The 19,403-nt window shown below is 46.7% G+C and overlaps 1 protein-coding gene across 2 annotated transcripts in view; it reads right to left on the bottom strand.

The window, feature by feature from the left end:
• Nucleotides 1-18,973, bottom strand: part of LOC147893497 (uncharacterized) — a 53,569-nt gene extending 34,596 nt beyond the window's left edge. For both annotated transcript variants that reach the window (XM_087386037.1, XM_087386038.1), the window contains exons 1-6: nucleotides 18,753-18,973; nucleotides 18,382-18,576; nucleotides 2,978-3,091; nucleotides 1,970-2,074; nucleotides 1,171-1,277; nucleotides 917-1,023 (exon numbers count right to left, since the gene is read on the bottom strand). In XM_087386037.1, coding sequence (XP_087242163.1) covers nucleotides 917-1,023; nucleotides 1,171-1,277; nucleotides 1,970-2,074; nucleotides 2,978-3,091; nucleotides 18,382-18,576; nucleotides 18,753-18,901 — 777 coding nt within the window. In that variant the 5' untranslated portion in view covers nucleotides 18,902-18,973. The remainder of the gene's footprint in view (nucleotides 1-916; nucleotides 1,024-1,170; nucleotides 1,278-1,969; nucleotides 2,075-2,977; nucleotides 3,092-18,381; nucleotides 18,577-18,752) is intronic.
• Between the last annotated feature and the right edge of the window lie 430 nt (nucleotides 18,974-19,403).

The raw sequence follows: 19,403 nt of genomic DNA, 5'->3' as shown, positions 1-19,403 counted from the left end.
TTCTGTTTTGAAGTGGCATGCATATATACTTATACTGTCTCCATCAAGCTCTCATTTGTGAGACAACAAGGATAAAACATAATGGTTAACCTTAAGGGATTTACATGTACTTGACACCATTTCTTTTTTTTTAAGACTATCCCCCCATACTAACCTCATCACCATTGCAAATGATAAATACTTTGCCTTAGGCGGGAACCTTATTGACAAGAGTAGCAGCATTTGTGTAAATTTATCACCACAAATAAAAAAGCACAGAGAACACAGCTGTTTAACAATTTTCAGCTTGAAACTCACCTTTGAATAAAGAAGACACAAAGCAATGAAACAATAACCTAAACAGAGTGAAAATGATTGTCTCGTAAATGAGGGCCTGTATTTTGTCTAGCTCAGAAATCTAAGAGTATATACCTAGATGAATCCAGGAACATTCCCAAACTCATCCTCTAAACACACAACAAAGTGCAGTTTCAATCTCATGATAGTCACTCATAAGGTTGAAAACCATAAACTCCATCACGCATAGCAAGGACTAGGCATCCCCACTGACTTCATCAGCACCCAACAGTGTGTATAGACCATAGTATAAAGGTATGCTCTCACACATACAAATCCACACACTTACACATACTTGAGCATCCATTTATACAAAGTCTTCGTACTGAGTTTCTGTCGGCACTCCGGAGGTGAAGGGCAGACTCAGTCATGACGAAGGCTAGCACTAAAGGAGAAGGCTAATCAAAAAGTAGTCCAAAATCTCTTCATTCAAGCTACAACTGCTTGTGAAGTCTAGACGATTTCATTTTAGTCTCTCCCAAATGAGCATCTAAATTTAGCTGATAGGGCAACGCACCATTTAAGATAGAAATCTAAGAGTATGCCTAAAGCAATCAAACAAAAACATCCTATTACTTGCCTGGTGTACATCTAAATCAATCACCAGAATAGGTCTTTTCCGATTGCAACTTTCAGGATAAGTCTGTAAGGCTTCAGATGCAGCTACTGCAATGTCATTGAACACACCTGTCAAAATACAAGGAAACTAATTGAGATGAATGTAAATACAAAGCTGTAAGGAATACGTCAAGGGCGCTCCATTGACAAGAAATGAATTTGGTATGCCGAAATTATGCTCAACATATATAAGATTAAAAACACAAGGAACCATACAAGATCCTTCCCCATAGCCAGTAATGTTATGTTGCATGCCACCAGCAATATTCGCTGCTGCCCTCCGTAATCCAAGCATTACAATATGCATGGCCGCTACAGTTCCACTGCACGATAAACAACACTGGATGCATCATGTCCCAACAGTACACATACTTTGGCACAGCACCAATTTTAGCTCAGAACAGGGCAGAAAACCCCAATGATAAGCTGCTCATCACTGATACCAAGCATCCCTGATCACACTCGCACAAAACTTCACAGCTAGCAAAACCTAAAACACACAATTAAATTCTAACACTTACAACAGCAAACTTCAGAAAATTATGGGTGTATACAATTCTCCTCAGCAGATACTCTGGAACAAACATAATCAACATTTTGAAACTTGTCTCACAACTTTTTTCACCTTGATGCCGCAGTGTATCATATACACAAATGTAAACAACCCCAATTAAAGCTAATAAGTACTTGAAACTTGCTAGTCTAATTATCATATCAAGTGCTTTGTCTAACTTTAAAGTAGCCTAATCATTGTGGCTCCTTTCCTTGCACAGCCAGGAGAATTCAACAGCTTAAAGATTCTGACACCATGTAGCTTTGCTTTGAACTCGTTGTGTTTTACCAATGTCTATGCCCATATGTTCCACACAACCTCAACAAGTCGAAATCAAAGTCCCACTTTCTCCAACAATCCATCACTTAACCTATTCCACGCATGGTCTATTCGATGCATGGCCTATTCCATGCATGGCCTTTCACAAATATGTCCAAAGAAGTCTTAGCAACATAGACATACCCAACCGAAGCATATGACCGCTTCACAAGCTCTGGACACCATGAAAAGCTAAAATTTCGTTTTTCTTTTTCACTCGAGTCTCCATCTGAAATCTTTTGAATATACCTGGCTCAAAAAAATGTAAACAAGAGTCACCACATGCTCATTATTACAAAGGTTAATATACCCTGCCCAAAAGCTGAGCTCCTATATCGTGCATTACCACATGGTCACTACAAAAGCATTTCCAATGCAGCAAATGTGGAAATGTCATGCATTTTAATCTATTTCAATACTTGTGGCCAAAATTGTCAAAACCCTTGGTATGTGTATTAACTCCCACATATGTGCAAGTGTGATGGAATGCGTGCTCACCCACACATGCACGTTTATGTTACAATAGAGGATAAGAAGTGCATGTACACTAAACATCATGTAGCATATGTACAAAGAGGAGCTATGAGAAGGGGAGAAACTACACAAGCATTTGTGGAGATGGAATCGAAGGCCTCAAAATTTCATGGTGAAAAAGTTCGATACTGGAAGACCGCATGGGAGATCGTAACAAGGCTTGGAGTGGGAGAAGGGAGAGTGGAGACAGCAAAGAAAGGAGGTGACATCAAATGGTGAAGAAGAGATCCCAAAACGAAGCATTGCCCTTAAATTCATGTGGGTAAAATGCAAAAGAAATGAGTATTGTTTCATAATTCACAATTCATGAAAATGTGAATAGTCAATGAGTCCACAAAATAAGTTCATAGTGAATATGCAGGATCAAACACTTACACCTACTCATTGAAGCAACATGGGATGGACTACCATATGCTAATTGTATATCCACAAGCTAGATTCTCACATCCACCACCAGTAGAAGACCCACAACAGTACCTTGTATTTGCTTCACAAATGTAATGGTGTAGAGAATTAACAAAAAGTTTCTCAAAAGGTGCATGCCTAGAAATTAACGTAGCAATGTTAACAAGAAAATATAAGGAGGGAGGGAAAAGCGACTATCTCATCTACAGGTACCGTTCATCATATACCAGACAAAGTTCCTCGAAAGATGCCATAGGAGAAGGTCGAGTGACAAGAAGATTCAGCAACGAAGTATCTCCTTCAAGCAACAATCTAGTAGCCCGATACCTAGGAAACATTTCCATTGAACAATTTTAGGTCATTAAAAACCACTGTCATCAAGAGCAACTCATAAATGTTGCAAACACAAATATGTTTAGTGGATATATGTGCATCAGACTACAAAATAAAGTTGACACCTTAACACAAAGATATATTGCATTTCATTCAATATCACATGATACTTTGTTTTTATTCTATTAAAATTTAAAAAAGATAATGGAAAATCTACAGCATCTCACTTCACCACACTCAACTTCTTATCAATTGTAGCCTTCTCAATTAAGCATTTGTGCTCATCATACTTCAAGCTCCGTTTTCTTCCTTGGTACTGCCATCTCTCATCATATTTCAAGCTCTTTTCTCTTCCTTGCTACTCCCACATCTCAGCTCTTTGCCCTCCCTTGCGTGGCCACCTTCACCCACTCTTGCTACACATGTGCCTTTTGGTTGCCCTAGAACACCATATCCCTTGTTTGCTACACACCTCATATCAACTCACATATTGATTACAAGGTTGCCAGCCCACAAAGGCCTGCTCAAGTAGTCACAATTACTGTTTTGCTCTTATCTTCCTCTACCTCTTTTTATTCATTTTCTCCTCAACTCTCCCTCTTCTTATCTTCCCTCAGCACCTTTTTTGGATTTTCTCCTCACTTCTCCCTCTTCTTCTTGTTCTTGTCTCTCCCTTCCATCATCCCTTTCCTTTTTACATCATCTCCTCCTTCACTAGCCTTGTTCCTCTCCATTTCCTTGTCACCCATCTTTCTCCAACCACATATCTTCCCCTTCCCTTCTACCTCCTCTTTAAGGTAGCATTAAGCTACATGGTTCGTTATTGATTATGTGAGAGATATGCGCATGTGGAAGCATACAGGAAAAAACGAGGGAGAAAGACACCAAAATGAGGCAATAGCAACTATATGTTTCCAGGGATACAACTCAGCCTAAGGGACTGGCAAAGAGAGAGCAAATGCTCCAATAGAACCCCAATATGAGACACAAGGATGAGTGAGGGAGGGATCCTTTTATAGGCCCCTAACCTACCTAGTCGGTCTGCCAAGAGCAGGCCGACTGGCTGACCATCATGTCGGCCTAACCCAACGGTCGGGTTAGGTTGGGTTTGCCCCGACTTGTTTGGTGCCCAACTAGGTCCCGGCCCCCAACCCAATCCTAATTATGGGCCTAAAAGTCCTGAGCCAGCCAGCTATTTGCAGTCCACCATCTGGCCAGGTTTGTCCTAACTCTACTTCTCTCTCTAAGCGGGCACACCCACAAATAAGCCCTCTCTCAGTATGAGATGCCATACTCTAACACCCTCTCTAAAGCTCATGGTGAGCACAATCATTTGAAGAAGCAAGACAATGAACAGGCAACCATGGACCCTCCAGCACCGCGCATACTCAGAGAGAGCACCATGTAACCTAGATCCTTGAAACAAAAAATGCCACCTCAAACAACAAATGAGATTTCCTTGGCTTTGATTTCCGATGCTAGTTTGCAGTCAGTTCCCAATGGGGTGTAATGATCTGTGGTACACCACAATCCATACCCACCTATGAACACATCACATACAGGAACCTCGAACAATGAATACCGGAATACACCATGTCCATGGTCTCTGCAACATCAAGCAATAAACTCTGAATGCATCTAGTCCATAGCTCCATAGCCTCGCTTTACCTACCAAACTTTCAACTGATAGAGGCTATTATCAGCCCGCAATCCCGCCCACATGCCCTCTCTAGCTGTAACCCGTGGGAGGGCATGTAGCTAGTGCTAGAAAGCTCGTGCAATCTGGAGATCTTGGCAATGGATGTTGCCTTGGAACCACCTAGACTAATTCGAAGATGAGTCCGACACCGTGTCCGAGTCCTTAAATTTGTTCTTCGATCGACAACCCTTGGCTAGATGCCATCTCTTTCCGCAAGCATAGCACTTAGACCTTCCTTTCTTGTGCACTATCAAAAGTGCTTAACCACCTGGAGTGAACTGAAGCTTACCCTGGGAGACGAGAACTGATTCCTCCTCAAGGAGAAGGGAGCACAAATCATCAAAGTCCAGCTGACCTGGCACCTCAAAGTTCAAGAGACCATGTTGTGGCCGGGATGATGGGCATCTACCAATAGACTTTCAAAGCCCGGGGCTGCATGCAAAAAGCCGACCTTCACGCTCCCGCACGGCTCAACGTCTCGACTAGTCTCAAGAGCCTTCATTGCAGAAGGAGATAGGCTGTGGCATTGCTGCTGGCAGGCCTTGTAAGGGTCGTGGTGCAGAGCCGCTTCGTTGGAATCCCATCGCATGTAGCTGATCATAGAGGACCTTAGCCTACATCAAGAATGGTTGCATGGTGCTCCCTCTAGGGGACTCGAGATTGTAAAAATTGTCATTGCAAAGTGACAGCTCGCTTGCTGCCATCTCCAACAGATGCCGAGCCCAATGCTTGTCCACAGCACTCCATGCCTCAGATAGACTACACCCAACAGCTTTGTATGCTGTTGTACTATCAGACGCCTAGGGCAAACTGCTTCGAACAGTCTCCTCTTCCTCCTGCCTCAAACTAGGCCCTGCAAACCCTGATCAACCCGTCAATTCCCCTCAGATTCTCCTTGGGCAGGCTGCTAGGAATTGCTGCCTCAGATCGTCTTTGGCAGGCTGCTCCTGCTGCCTCAAATCGCCTTGAACAAGCTGCTAGGAACTGTTGCATCAAATCGCCTTTGGCAGGCTGCTTCTGCTGCCTCAATTCGCCTTGAATAGCCCTCCGAATTGCCTTAGATCTACGTAGCCATGCCCTTATCACATCAGCTCCCCGTGCTCCCCTGGTCCCTCATCAACTATGGCGAATGATTCCATGTGAGGGTTGTGCATGTGCGGAAGATAGAGAAAAGAGAGAGAGAGAGAGAGAGAGAGAGAGAGAGAGAGACTGAAATGAGGCAATAGAAACTGCATATTTCATGGGATACAACTCAGCCTGAGGGGCTGGTGGAGAGAAAGAATGCTCCAGTAGAACCCCAATGTGAGACACAAGGATAAACGAGGGGGGACCTTTTGTAGGCCCCTACCCTACTTGGTCGGTCTGCCAGGAGCAGGCCATGACCCGACCATCGGGTCGGCCTGACCCGACCCAAACAGGGTTGGGTTAGGTTGGGCTTGCCCCAACCTGATTGGGTGCCCAACTGCGCCCCAACCCAGCCCTAACCATGGGCCTAAAGATCTTGAGCCAGCCAGCTCCACCATCCAGCCAGGTTTACCCTAACTCTAGTCCTCTCTCGGGGCGGACACACCCACAAATAAGCCCTCTCTCACTATAAGATGCCATACTCTAACAAATTACTCCTTACGAAGGAGACGCGCCCCCCCTCGGGCCATTTGGGGTGGGGGAGAATCAGGCTTAAACAATATTCTCTCTCAAGTCCATATTATCTAAACTCTTTATGAAATTCATAAGGTTCGATACATGCATTGCAAAATAGTAGTGTGACCTCCTTACAAACCCCTTTGATTGACCACATTTCCATGGTTTCAACCTTCCCATAACCAAAATTCCACCATGTACAATTTGCTACTAGAATGCTACATAGTTATTCATTTACTCCTTCAATAGGGTCCTGTTAGAATTGATTGCATCTCATGTGTGATGATTGAGAGCTGCTATGTGGGTGTCCCACCTAAAGAGAGGTATAGTGATTTAGTCCTTTCTCAATGAGTTAATAAGCTGGTTTACGGCCTAGTATAGGCCACAATATGAGCTAGTAACCAGGCCAGTTAGTGGCCAGCCAGGAGCAAGCCTGAGAGCCTGACCAGGGTCGGATCAACGGACCTGACCAAGTCAAGTTAACTCGACCAAATCTGGGTTGTGGGCCAACGGTGGGTTAGGTTAGGCCAACGGGCTGGTTACCAATCGGAATTCTACTAGAGCTTCCCCTATAAATGGGCTCCCCTTGCCACACTTTGATCATTCCATTTCATCCACACACACAATTTGCTGGCACTGCATTTCCATCTAAGTTATCTTGCTCAACCAGTGTCGCTCTCTCTCTCTCTCTCTCTCTCTCTCTCTCTCTCTCAATTACTCTCAACATCAGAGTACGCAGGATCCCACGCACTGAGGCTACACCGATGGTAGATGCGACTGCGTTCGTGACCGCTACCTTGGGTGTGGCTGAGCACAAGATAGAGAGGGCATGGCGGGTGGGGAGAGATCCCAACCGAGAGCAACCGCTCATCATACGATTTCATGACACTCAGGCGCAACTTTCAGCTCTACGACGCAGGTCAGTCCTTCGAGATCAGCCAGCCATCTCTATGGATGAGGATCTCACACCTCTACAGGTTGAGGAGAGGCGCTCTTTGCTGCAGCAGCGGGATCAGGCCCGAAAGGAGGGGAAGTGGGCAGTGGTACGAGAGGGACGACTTCTTACAGGCCCCCGTAGGACACCTGCCCCCTCCCCTACATAGGGAAGCGGGGCCTATGAGACTCAAATATCCGAGACCCTGTCCTGCACCATTTGGAACTGTAATGGTACCTTATGGTCAGAACCAGGGAACTTCTCAGAATCCTACACAGGCCACGACATAGTCTTCTATACACAGACACATCAGAGTCCAGAGCACCCTCTCCCAATAGTCAGCGGATATACATGGGAGTCTGCCTACAGAGATGAGACAAGGGGTTCAGGAGGAGTTCGAGGTTCAGGTGGAGTTGCAGTCCTTTTCAGATCCACACTTCGGGGGATCATTTTAGTAGAGCAGAGAGATACACATTCCAAATTTCTTTGGATCCGGATACGACACATGGATAGCCAGGATTTGTTTGTCGCAGTTTGCTACTTCCCCACGGAGACCTCCCACTTTGCCAGAGATATTCGAGGTGATGATGAGACATCCCCATTTGCTGTCCTTTATCAGTCCATTGTTGACTTTTCTAGCCGCGGAGAAGTCCTTCTAGTGGGGGACTTCAACGCGAGGACAAGGACCCGTCAGGTACCACTTCTTGATTTCAGAGATGATTCCACTCTACTAGCAGATGTTGACCTTGAGGAGGCAGGTATGCTACGGGTTTTGGCTGACAGGCGAGGTCCACTTTCATCCTATGGGCAGGCCCTATTAGACCTGGGCAGAATACATGATCTCATTATCTATAATGGTCTTGACAGATGGCCCGCTTCAGGTGGTTTCACATGCTTTCCACATGGGGGGGGCTCCAGTGTTGTTGATTACATCATGGGATCCCCTGTCTTCACATCTCGCATTACTGAATTCACTGTAGCACCTCTCCCCCCAGGGGCTGATCACACATACCTTTTCTTTCGCATCTCCACCTCCCCTCGCACAGCACCTTCCACCCCACTCAGGGCTTACTCCACCTACCACGATTTACGCTTTGATCGGGATCACTCACCTTCTTACTCTGGCCGTCTGTACATACTTCTCGCTTATATTGACTTCATACCCCTTTTAGAGGGTCGTGCTGCCCTTGTCACCCGCTCACTACACGAGGCTGCCATTCACGCCTTTCCCCACACCACCCGCTCCACCTGCCCACCACCCCCTGGAACCATACCCTATAATAGTTGGTACGATGATGAGTGTAAGTCCTTACGCCGTCAACTCAAATTCGAAACCAAAAACAGTCTTCCGAGTGCACCAGATACGCTACGTGAATACCGTAGACTGGTACGAAGGAAGAAACTAGACTTCATTCGTCGAAACGAGGAGGAGCTACTGAACATTTTGTTTAGTAACAACTCTAAGGACTTCTGGCGGAGATTTCTAGAAGGACGGTCCCCTCCGCCACTCACTGACACCCAGATCTGGTTTGATTATGCACGCACACTTTATGACATCCCAAATCAGCCAGTCCCTAGCCTCTCACACATGCCTCCTCCCACATCCTGCACCCTCTTCACTAGAGGAGGGGTAAAGGATGCTGTAATGAAACTTCATAATGGCCGAGCGAAGGATCATGAGGGACTATGTACTGAGTTCATTGCATATGGGATTAACCTCCTAGCCCCAATCTTAGCAAAGCTTTTTAATGAAGCGGTTTGTTTGGGATTTCCACACACTTGGACCATTAACACTATCTCACCCATCCACAAGGCAGGGGATCCCATGAGCCCGAAGAACTACAGGACCATTATGATTGGACATGTCATGTCTAAGATTTATGCATCAGTACTTGACTCCGAGATTAGCAGACTTGCAGAGTGTCGAGGACTCAGAGCAGCAAGCCGGATTCCGGCGTGATCACGGAACCATGGACCACATTCTGACGCTCAGATGTATCATCGAGGAGGCGAGATCACGGAAGCAGAGGGTTTATTGTTGCTTTGTGGATTTTCGCAAGGCATTTGACACAGTCCCGAGAGCCCACCTCATACGGCGCCTACAGGACTTGGGTTATGACCAGGAGATCATTTGGGCTGTCATGGCACTTTACGAGAGAGTTTCTGGCAGAGTTCGGGTAGGATCCGGGTGGACAGACGAGATCATGAGTACCATCGGGGTCAAACAAGGGTGTCCTTTGTCGCCAACCTTGTTTGGCCTCTACATTGACGAGCTTGAGACAGTGATGCAGACAGAGGGGGGTGTAGGTTGCTCTCTTGCAGGCACGTTGATCCAGATTTTGCTCTATGCAGATGACGTGGCTCTCTTGTCTTCCTCAGCAGAGGGGCTTCAGAGACACCTAGACGCACTACAGTCCTTTTGTGAGTCTCATGATTTGAAGGTCAACCTGGGTAAAACCAAGGTCATGATCTTCAATACATCTCGAGCCATCATGCGTCAGGAGCAGTTCACATTCGCGGGGTCATCTGTTGAGATAGTTTCACCATACACTTATCTTGGGGTTATCTGCTCCGGACCGAACTTCACTATGAGACCCGCGATGCAGGCACGCTTGAGTAGAGGGTATGCCTCATTGGCTAGGCTAGAGAGGCAGTGCTTCCGCTCACACTTTCAGGATCCACGCACCAAGGGGTTGCTTTTTGACTCCATGGCTCGCCTAGCGGGGATATACGGCAGTCCTTGTTGGGGACCAGACTTGTCGGATACAGAGTGGGCCCGTGTGGAGCGGCTACAGGTTCTCATGCTATCCCGGATGATTCGTGGTAAGTCATCCGTTCCTCACCATTCATTCAGGCTAAGTTTAGGTCACCCCCTTTACAGCTAGATGCTGCATTTCAGGTCATCGCATATCTGTACCGAGTTAGGGAATATGGGGATTATACCTCGGGGCGTAGCAGGCTACCATGGATAGCTTTATCCTCTTCTATGGCACTTGCAGCAGGAGGAGATCAGAGGTGCTCGTATGCACGTACAGAGAGATGGTTTGAGCGACTGGGGCTCCACATGGATAGACTACCTCCCTTCCACTATAGCATGGATGCTCCGTTCTCTCCCCTCTTATCACACGAGGTCAACCAGGTTATCCATGAGGATATACTACAGCTACACACTTTTCGGACCTGGTTGGAACCGAGTGAACTCCCAGTGAAGCTTAGCTTCTACAGAGATCACTTCTCATCACAGCGGAGGGTTTCATTGACCCACCAGGATGCACACAGATTCACCTACCCCACTCGATGAGAATCTCTCTTGGGCAGTTTCGGGTATCTTCACACAGACTTCGCATCAAGAGCGGCAGAGCAAAGCGACTACCCAGGGAGCGGCGCATATGCACACTATGTGACATACAGGAGGTTGAGACAGAGGAGCATTTTATCTTCAGGTGTCCTGTGTACTATGAGATCAGAGGACATTTCCGCTGCCTCTTCAATAGTTATGGGATTTTAGCCCATTTCCTCTCCTACCCAGACCAGCGGTGTTTGGCAGGTTTCATTCATGAGGCACTTAGACACCATGAGAGGATACTCCCAGCACGGAGACAGGAGCAGACTTCTTCCTCGGTTGATCCCTCTCAGAGCTCTATCACGGAGTTCTTTCAGCTAGATCACATGGATCCCAACGAGACGAGGCCTCGACATGACCGTGACCCAGAATCCATGACCCGACAGCTCAGACAGAGGGTCGACACACAGATCACACTTGGAGACATCCCCTCCTTGTTTAGAGTTCGAGCCCGACCGACGGTAGCCCTGATTAGACGTAGAGCTACGACCAAGAGACGTGCCAAGACCGCACCTCTGAGTGGCCGACAGCACTCTATTGCCGACTTCATGCCTCCACTGCCTCATCCATCCTGATATCTTGATGTTGCTGGGGATGATAATGATGATGATATTGATGATGATGCTGAGATTGATATATAGTTGACCATCGACATCACTATGTTGTACTTAGGACTTAGTACTGCCACTCTGCATTTTTGTCATTTTGCATTTTGCATTGGTATGGACGCTCGTTTAGTAGCTCCACTACCACAACTCGTTGTATCAGGATTTTCACAGTCTCATAGACCCATCCGTCTTCCAAAGACTTTAATAAACTTTCTTTCTTTCTTTCTTTCTCAAGTGTTGCTCTCTCTCTCTCTCTCTCTCTCTCTCTCACAATTACTCTCAAGTGTTGCTCTCTCTCTCTCTCTCTCTCTCTCTCTCTCTCTCAATTACTCTCAAGTGTTGCTCTCTCTCTCTCTCTCTCTCTCTCTCTCTCTCTCTCTCGCGCTCGTGTATGCTTACGCAATGAGTGCAACATTGGCAAGCAACGGGTCATCTAAAAGCTTGGACGTGGAGTTTGGGGTTGACGTAGTTTGCTACTAGCAAGCGTGAGCCATTCGGAGTTAGCTGCTCGCATTAGACCTTCGAGGTATTATCGCAGGCCATATCCCACACACCCTTATTGCATTGGGCATGGATGAAACCATCGCCAGTGTCTTGATGGTGTGGTGACTGCACATGTAACATCAGAGCACAAGATCGTTTAAAGTTGATCTAGCAGAGCCAGAGGGGCAAACTGAAGGCGATCTGAAGGCAACCTAAAGGCATGGGATGTCTAGGGATTCAAAATTTTGTGAAGAAGGCATCGTCCAAGCCTCTTCTCTCTTCCTACACTCCAATCCAGCATCCCTTCTCTTATTTCCCAGCCACTCTATCTCTTCTTCTTTCCCACCCACCCTCCCTTTCACCAGAGTTGTTCATACAAATCTCTACTGCCCCAAGGTAAGCTGCAGGTGTCTCACGGTGGTGATCAGGCACTTACGACAGTACAGAGCTGGTGCTATGCCTGTGGTAAGAGAGGTCACCTGGCAAAGGATTGTTGGTCTTAGGACGAAGGCAAATCTAGGGACAATGACATGACTTCATCAACACAGGCACAAGATGATAGGTCAAGTGATCCAAGAGCGGCTCTTGCTCAAGAAAACCAGACTGTACCTGCTTTCTACAAAAAAGGTAGGCCCCACTGCTACAGCTAGAGAGGACATGTGGGCAGGAGAATGGGCTGCTTGCAGCTCCCATTTAACGAAATCTAGCAAGGAAGGTAAGATTTGGCACTGGAGCTATGAACTAGATGTGTCCAATGGAGACTATGGATGGGATGTGTTCCGAGTCCATTGTTTGGGGTTCTTGGATGCGACGTGTGTTGAGGAATATGGTGCCATGAGCACATAGTTAGAGGTGTAGGAATGTATTAAAGTAGCCACCCTAGGATGTGGACTACATGATGTGAAGATGTGGATCAAGGACATCCACAAGGAGAGATGTGGATAAGAGGATCCCACAAGTGTTGACTATTCTAAAGGCTCTCTCTATATAAGAAGCCTATCATGTATTATTGATTACACAATTGCAATAAATTGAGTGTTTTGCTACCATATGTCTCTCTCTTGGTGCTTTGATCCTCCTTGATCTCTCGCTTTTACATGGTATCAAAGCTCCCTTATCTTCCGTTGAGACATGGCGATCCTTGCAAAAGCATGAGAGTTCTATTCTCGTTCATTGAGAGAAATCATTGTCATACATTTCCCTCCATTGATTGAGAGAGACTCCCTAGCACTCAGGAACTTTAATTGCAATTCCTATACATGTAAGCGCCTTTAGATGCAACTTGCATTCTAATTTGGGAGGTCCATTCAATGTACAAATCAGCAGGTGCCAGGGAGGCAAAGGCCAAGGCCACTAACAACCTCCAACAAAAAGCAGCGACAACCGACGCTAGGCACTGCAGCAGACAACAGCATACAAGCAATTTAGCGGCTTCCAAGAAGCTTGCGCTGCGCATAGACCTTGAAAGGCATAGCATGCACGCAAGTCTTTATCGTCTCCAGTTGATTCAATGAAGGCTTCACGACCTACAGACTCAACGCTCCTTCATCACGCACAGCCGGTCTCCTTCATCATGCACAGCCGGTCCACAACTGCTCTTTTAAAAACTTCCGAGCAGCCACACCGCCCATGCAATCGAGGCAGCCTTGACCTCAAAAGCAACCAAGCTATCCACCGACAGCCTACAACCGTGGCTGCCGCAACGACCAACTATTGTCACGATCGGCTAAGCAAACAATGACAGCCGACTACCTTTGGAGCAGCACACCGAGCTATACCAGCCAGTTGAAAAGGGGGATAGAGCTGATGACGGTCTAGCCCCGTAACGAACATCATCTGTGCCTAGAGCAGAACCTTCAGGTGATCTTTTTGAGTGCTCCATATAGAGAAACGATACGGTTTGCAGTGGAGCGATTAAAAAGTAGACAATACTCAGACACAACTAAAGAACGGAACTCAGAAAACATAGTGCCTGTCAGTAATATGAAAAACTGAATACAAGAACCTCAAGCTGTCGTGTCTCAAGGACCGTGGCTGAGGTGAATCAGAAAGATGATTCCATGTAGAGAAACTGTAAAAAGATAGCAGCAGAGGGAGCATAACGCAGTCCTCCGTGTGGCTCGATGATGATGAAGATAAGGAGCAGATCTGGAGCAGGAGGGGACAGATCTGGAGCAGAGGAGCAGAAGAGACAGATCTGGAGCAGGATGGGACAGATCTGGAGCAGAAGGGACAGAGCTGAAGCAGAGGAGCAGATCTGGAGCAGAGGAGCAGAAGTTGGGGCAGATCTGGAGGAGAAGATGGAGCAGCCAGGAGGCAGAAAGGAGAGGCAGAGAGAAGGCAGCAGCCAGGAGGCAGAGAGGAGCAGAGCTGAAGAGGAGAGGTAGAAGTGGAGCAGGCGGGGCTGCAGCAAAGCATGGAGGAGAAGAGGAGCAGCTGCAGGTCCTGTCCTAAGGTAGGAGTGTGGGGGCTTGTGCCTTTATAGGCCAGACCTAGCTGGTCGGCCAGCTCTGGTCGGCCAGACCAGCTGGTCTTTCTGGCCACTTGTTTGGCTGAGGTGGCTGGCCTTTTGGCTGGCCTGTGAGCTGTTAGATTGCCCCAGAAATTGGGGATTGTTAGTTGCTTAATACCCCCTCTCAATTGCCAATTTGGAGGGGCAGACATTGTGAGCTTTGGAGCTTCGTGTAGGGATGTAATGCAAAAAATGCAGAGAAGGTCACAAGAGGAGTGCCCTTGCAAGGGAATTGTTCACTTCCTCAAATGCCTGAGTTACACGTATGATACCATATAGAACTAAGAACACTGTGAAGCTTGAGAGAATAAGCCACCCCCTCTCAACAAGGTGGAGGGAAAAGCAAATATGTCGTAGCAGCACTGATAATCCAGAGATGGTAGGATTCCTGCCAAAGGAAGAGATCGGAGCTGAACAGTGATCTAGTGTGTGCCCGATCTTGAACCTCGGGAGAGAGGAGTCTATCCCTGCCTCCATGAATGTAGAAGAATTCGAAACAACAGTCATCAAGACACATCTGAACAGAAAGGGTCCCGCCTAGGGAGAACTTGAAGATCCTGGAAGTCGATGCCGATGGTGGTAGAGGTGAAGGATCATGACCCCCTCTTTCGAAGGAATGGGGAGTGTCAAGCCGGAAACCGAAAAAGGAGGAAGGGATGGGAGTAGAAGATGAAGTTCTGAAAGGGAGGGAGGCATGGGAGTAAAAGATGGAGTTCTGAAAGGGAGGGAGGGATGGGAGTAGAAGATGGAGTTCTCTCCCTTAGTGCGCAGCGGAATGAAGAGGAAACTGATATATTCATAGGAGTGATGCTCCCTGTACCTATGGCCTCCATGAAGAAGTAGGATCTTTAGATCACCAGAGACCTGGGGTCTTTAGCTCACCATGGCTCTGATACCATATAGAGAAACAATAGGGTTTGCAGTGGAGCGATCAAAAAGTAGACAATACTCAGACACAACTGAAGAACGGAACTCAGAAAACATAGTGCCTGTCGGTAATATGAAAAACTGAATACAAGAACCTCAAGCTGTTGTGTCTCAAGGACCGTGGCTGAGGTGAATCAGAAAGGTGATTCCATGTAGAGAAACTGTAAAAAGATAGCAGCAAAGGGAGCGTAACGCAGTCCTCCGTGTGGCTCGATGATGATGAAGATAAGGAGCAAATCTGGAGCAGGAGGGGACAGATCTGGAGCAGAGGAGCAGAAGAGACTGATCTGGAGCAGGATGAGACAAATCTGGAGCAGAAGGGACAGAGCTGAAGCAGAGGAGCAGATCTGGAGCAGAGGAGCAGAAGTTGGGGCAGATCTGGAGGAGAAGATGGAGCAGCCAGGAGGCAGGAAGGAGAGGCAGAGAGAAGGCAGCAGCCAGGAGGCAGAGAGGAGCAGATCTGAAGAGGAGAGGTAGAAGTCGAGCAGGCGGGGCTGCAGCAAAGCATGGAGGAGAAGAGCAGCAGCTGCAGGTCCTGTCCTAAGGTAGGAGTGTGGGGGCTTGTGCCTTTATAGGCCAGACCTAGCTGGTCGGCCAGCTGGTCGGCCAGACCAGCTGGTCTTTCTGGTCACTTGTTTGGCTGAGGTGGCTGGCCTGTGAGCTGTTAGATTGCCCCAGAAATTGGGGATTGTTAGTTGCTTAATACTCCATCTGTTCATGGTCAACTGCGTAAGAAAGGGTGACTGTTCAAGTCAATGGCTGCGCGAAGACAAAGAAATGAGGTCTTCCAACAGAAGGCCTCACAAAGGATAAGGAGCTTGTGCCGACTGAGGCTTCACTTGGTCACTAGGTTGCGAGGTCGAGAGGACGAAGAAGTGTGAGGAAGACTCGGTGTGCAACAGATTCGCCATTGCTGTCAACGCCCACACCGCCTCACCATGCATTTCCGCCGCCCATCGCACAATTTCGCCTCTTGCAACCTTAGCCTACAAAGTTTTAATTCCTAGGTTAGATTTTTAACCAGGGTAGATTAAAATCTACCATGGTTAAGTTTGTTTAGACTTCAATTAACTAAGTTTAGTTAGAAGATTGCCACGTGGCATAGTGCCACCCAAGCACAATTTATAAGCAGCATGTGACTCCCTATGCCACCTCATCATGCCCACTCTTTTTCATAAAACTTCGACAAGCCTAACTTGCAATCTAGGAAGAATTTACACACGCTCCAAAAAGGAAAAGTGATCATCTTTTCGAGCCCTACGCGCCTGTCAAGTCAAAATCATTATTTGCAATTAGACACTGCCATTGAAGCAAAACTAAGCTCATGGAAAGACCTTTGCAAGAAATGATAAAGCAACGCATGAATGCAAAAAGCATGCCGAAAGCACAAGTGCGTGAGATGACCATAAAGCATTAAAGGCACACAAAGAACAAAGCATCACACATCAAGCAAAGAAGAAAACGCCATCGGCAACATGTATTGAGAAGCAAAAGCCTTTCCACCTTTAGCCTATATTCTTGTAATCAAACCCGACCACCTGCAAGTAGCCATGCAAGCAGTCAGGGGAGATATTGACATGTAAAACCACGCTTGACCACCTTAAGTAGCAAGGTATGCACTAAGGGGAGGTGATGGGTTTGTAACTCACATCTAACCACCTTGCGATAGCCAATGGATCATGGCACCAAGGGGAGGTGTTAAGGAATATGGTGCCATGAGCACAGGCAAAGGTATGGTGTAGAAATGTATTAAAGTAGCCACCCTAGGATGTGGACTACATGATGTGAAGATGTGGATCAAGGACATTCACAAGAAGAGATGTGGATCAAAGGATCCCACAAGTGTTGACTATTATAAAGGCTCTCTCTATATAAGGAGCCTATCATGTATTGTTGATTACACAATTGCAATAGATTGAATGCTTTGCTACCCTATGTCTCTCTCTTGGTGCTTTGATCCTCCTTGATCTCTCACTTTTACAATGTGTTCACCGTCCACGGACAAGGGATACTGGGCATCAGATATCTTTGTTGTTTGTGGTGGCATTGTGTTTTGAAGAACTAGGTTGGTAGGCGCTCTCTCCAAGGTGATTCCAGAATTTGCGGTGCTGGAGGGTCTGTGTTTGCATCTTCAGCTTTCTTCATCAAAGTAGTTGCACACTATCACCTGCAGAACAGGTGTTAGAATACATTGCATCTCATATGTGATGACTGAGGGCTGTTGTGCATGCCTAGAGAGAGGTATAGTAAATTAGTCTTTCTCAATGAGTTAGCAGGCTGGTTTAGGGCCTAATATAGTTACCAGACCAATTAGTGGACAGCTAGGGGCCAACCTAGACAACCGTACATCATGCTAGAGCAACCTTGGAGACCACCTGTAACCAAGAGAGAACTCATACTAGTCACACTGGGAACCCAAGGCCAAGTCGGCCCAAGTAGGTGATGGACACTCCAATTGTGCTTTTCCATCTATTAATATGAGAATATGCGTTGTTATTTGGCCTGTACTACGTATGGGTCTCAGAAATTCATAGATCATAAGGGACTAACGGGCAGTAATAATAGAGAGGAACATTCTACGGCTCTAGAAGCATAACCTCACGTAGTACAGGTCTCAGAAATTCATAAATCATAAGGGACTACAACGGGCAGTAATAATAGAGAGGAACATTCTACGGCTCTAGAAGCATAACCTCAGCTCGTTGTGAGTATAAACAAAGTCCAACCTTGCCTGATGTCATTAACAAAGAGAGTGATAACATTGTCAGAAAATAATTGTCAAAGTTCTAATGGCAGTAAAATTCAGAACGCCAGTTACCAATCACTGTCTAACTTTGCATTGCTAATCCAGTCCTTAAACACGCCAGTTACCAATCAAGCGTTGCTTAATCATTGTCGGAAAATAACTGTCTAATTTTGCATTGCTAATCCAGTCGTAATGGCAGTAAAACTCAACACGCCAGTTACCAACCAAGCAGTGCTAATCATTGTCGGAAAATAACTGTCTAATTTTGCATTGCTAATCCGGTCGTAATAGCAGTAAAATTCAACACGCCAGTTACCAATCAAGCAACACAGAAAATGCACTATCTGAAGGAGTAGTTGAAGGAAACAAAAGCATCTGACAAGATGACTACTTATCCATTGGAAACGTTTGGCCAGCAGGCATCTGAACGCCATGGTGATCTGAATAGAAAGCCACCAGACTGAATCCTCTTCCGACCTCGATTGCTGCCCTTTTGCTATCAGTTAATGCAGATTCATTCCATGACGACGCGCCTGAGCTTCCTGTCTCCACATTTGAAGGGGATGTCCTATTAGCCCCTATGCACCTGGAGCCAGAGACATTCAATTCTGACAAATGAGAAACAGGACAGGTAGAGTAGAGTTGAAAATGCACCAAAAGAATCAACTGGGCGATCAAAAGCAAAACTTGGTTGGAGGGGAAAGGCAGTGTAAAAAACCCAAATGAGATAAAGTGGGCGAAGGAGGGAAATGGGAGGGGAACCTGGTGAGAGGAAGTCCAACAGGGAGGAGGCGAAGAGGGGAAGTGGAAGGAGGAGAGGGGGGGGAAAGAGAAATGCGAGAGGAGGGAAGAGGGGAAGGAGGAGGGCGAGGAAGGAGGAGGGGGGGCTGCAAGACGTAGCAAGGAGCCATGGATTATTGGGTTCTGCTCAGAAGCTGCAGCATTGGTGCGTTTAATCAGAATAATCCTATCGTCCTTTTGAGCTTTCCTTGCAAAACCAAGACTCCATCCAACTCAACCCCTTTTCTCAATTCCTTCTTTCCCTCGGGATAACGGTGGCCCCCCATTGGATTTGTTCTTGCATGGCATCTAGATTACCAACTTGATTACGGACCCCAATTCATTTTTGAGACCCTATTAACTACTTCGTGCTCGCTGCATGGAAAGATTACTTCGTGCGCAATTCTCTATACGATAACGCAAGTAATCGGCGCGTGATACAGAAGCTTGTTGGAGAAGCTTTCGCTCTACAGAAGCTTCTGCTTTCCAACCTGCTACAAAACCAAGGCAGAGTGAGGGGAGGAGGGTAGAGGAGAAGGAAGGCATGTGAAAGGCTCTCTAGTACTTGAAATAGGAGAAGGCGGAGGGAGGGAAGGAGAGTAAGGTAAGATAGGTTAATCAACGCAGAAAGAG

Source organism: Dipteris shenzhenensis, chromosome 15 (assembly GCF_047967505.1).
Source record: "Dipteris shenzhenensis isolate YYH24624 ecotype China chromosome 15, Dip_SZ_1.0, whole genome shotgun sequence".
Lineage (NCBI taxonomy): Eukaryota > Viridiplantae > Streptophyta > Polypodiopsida > Gleicheniales > Dipteridaceae > Dipteris > Dipteris shenzhenensis.
Note: the sequence above shows the minus strand (reverse complement) of the source record. Positions and strands in the feature narration are given on the sequence as shown.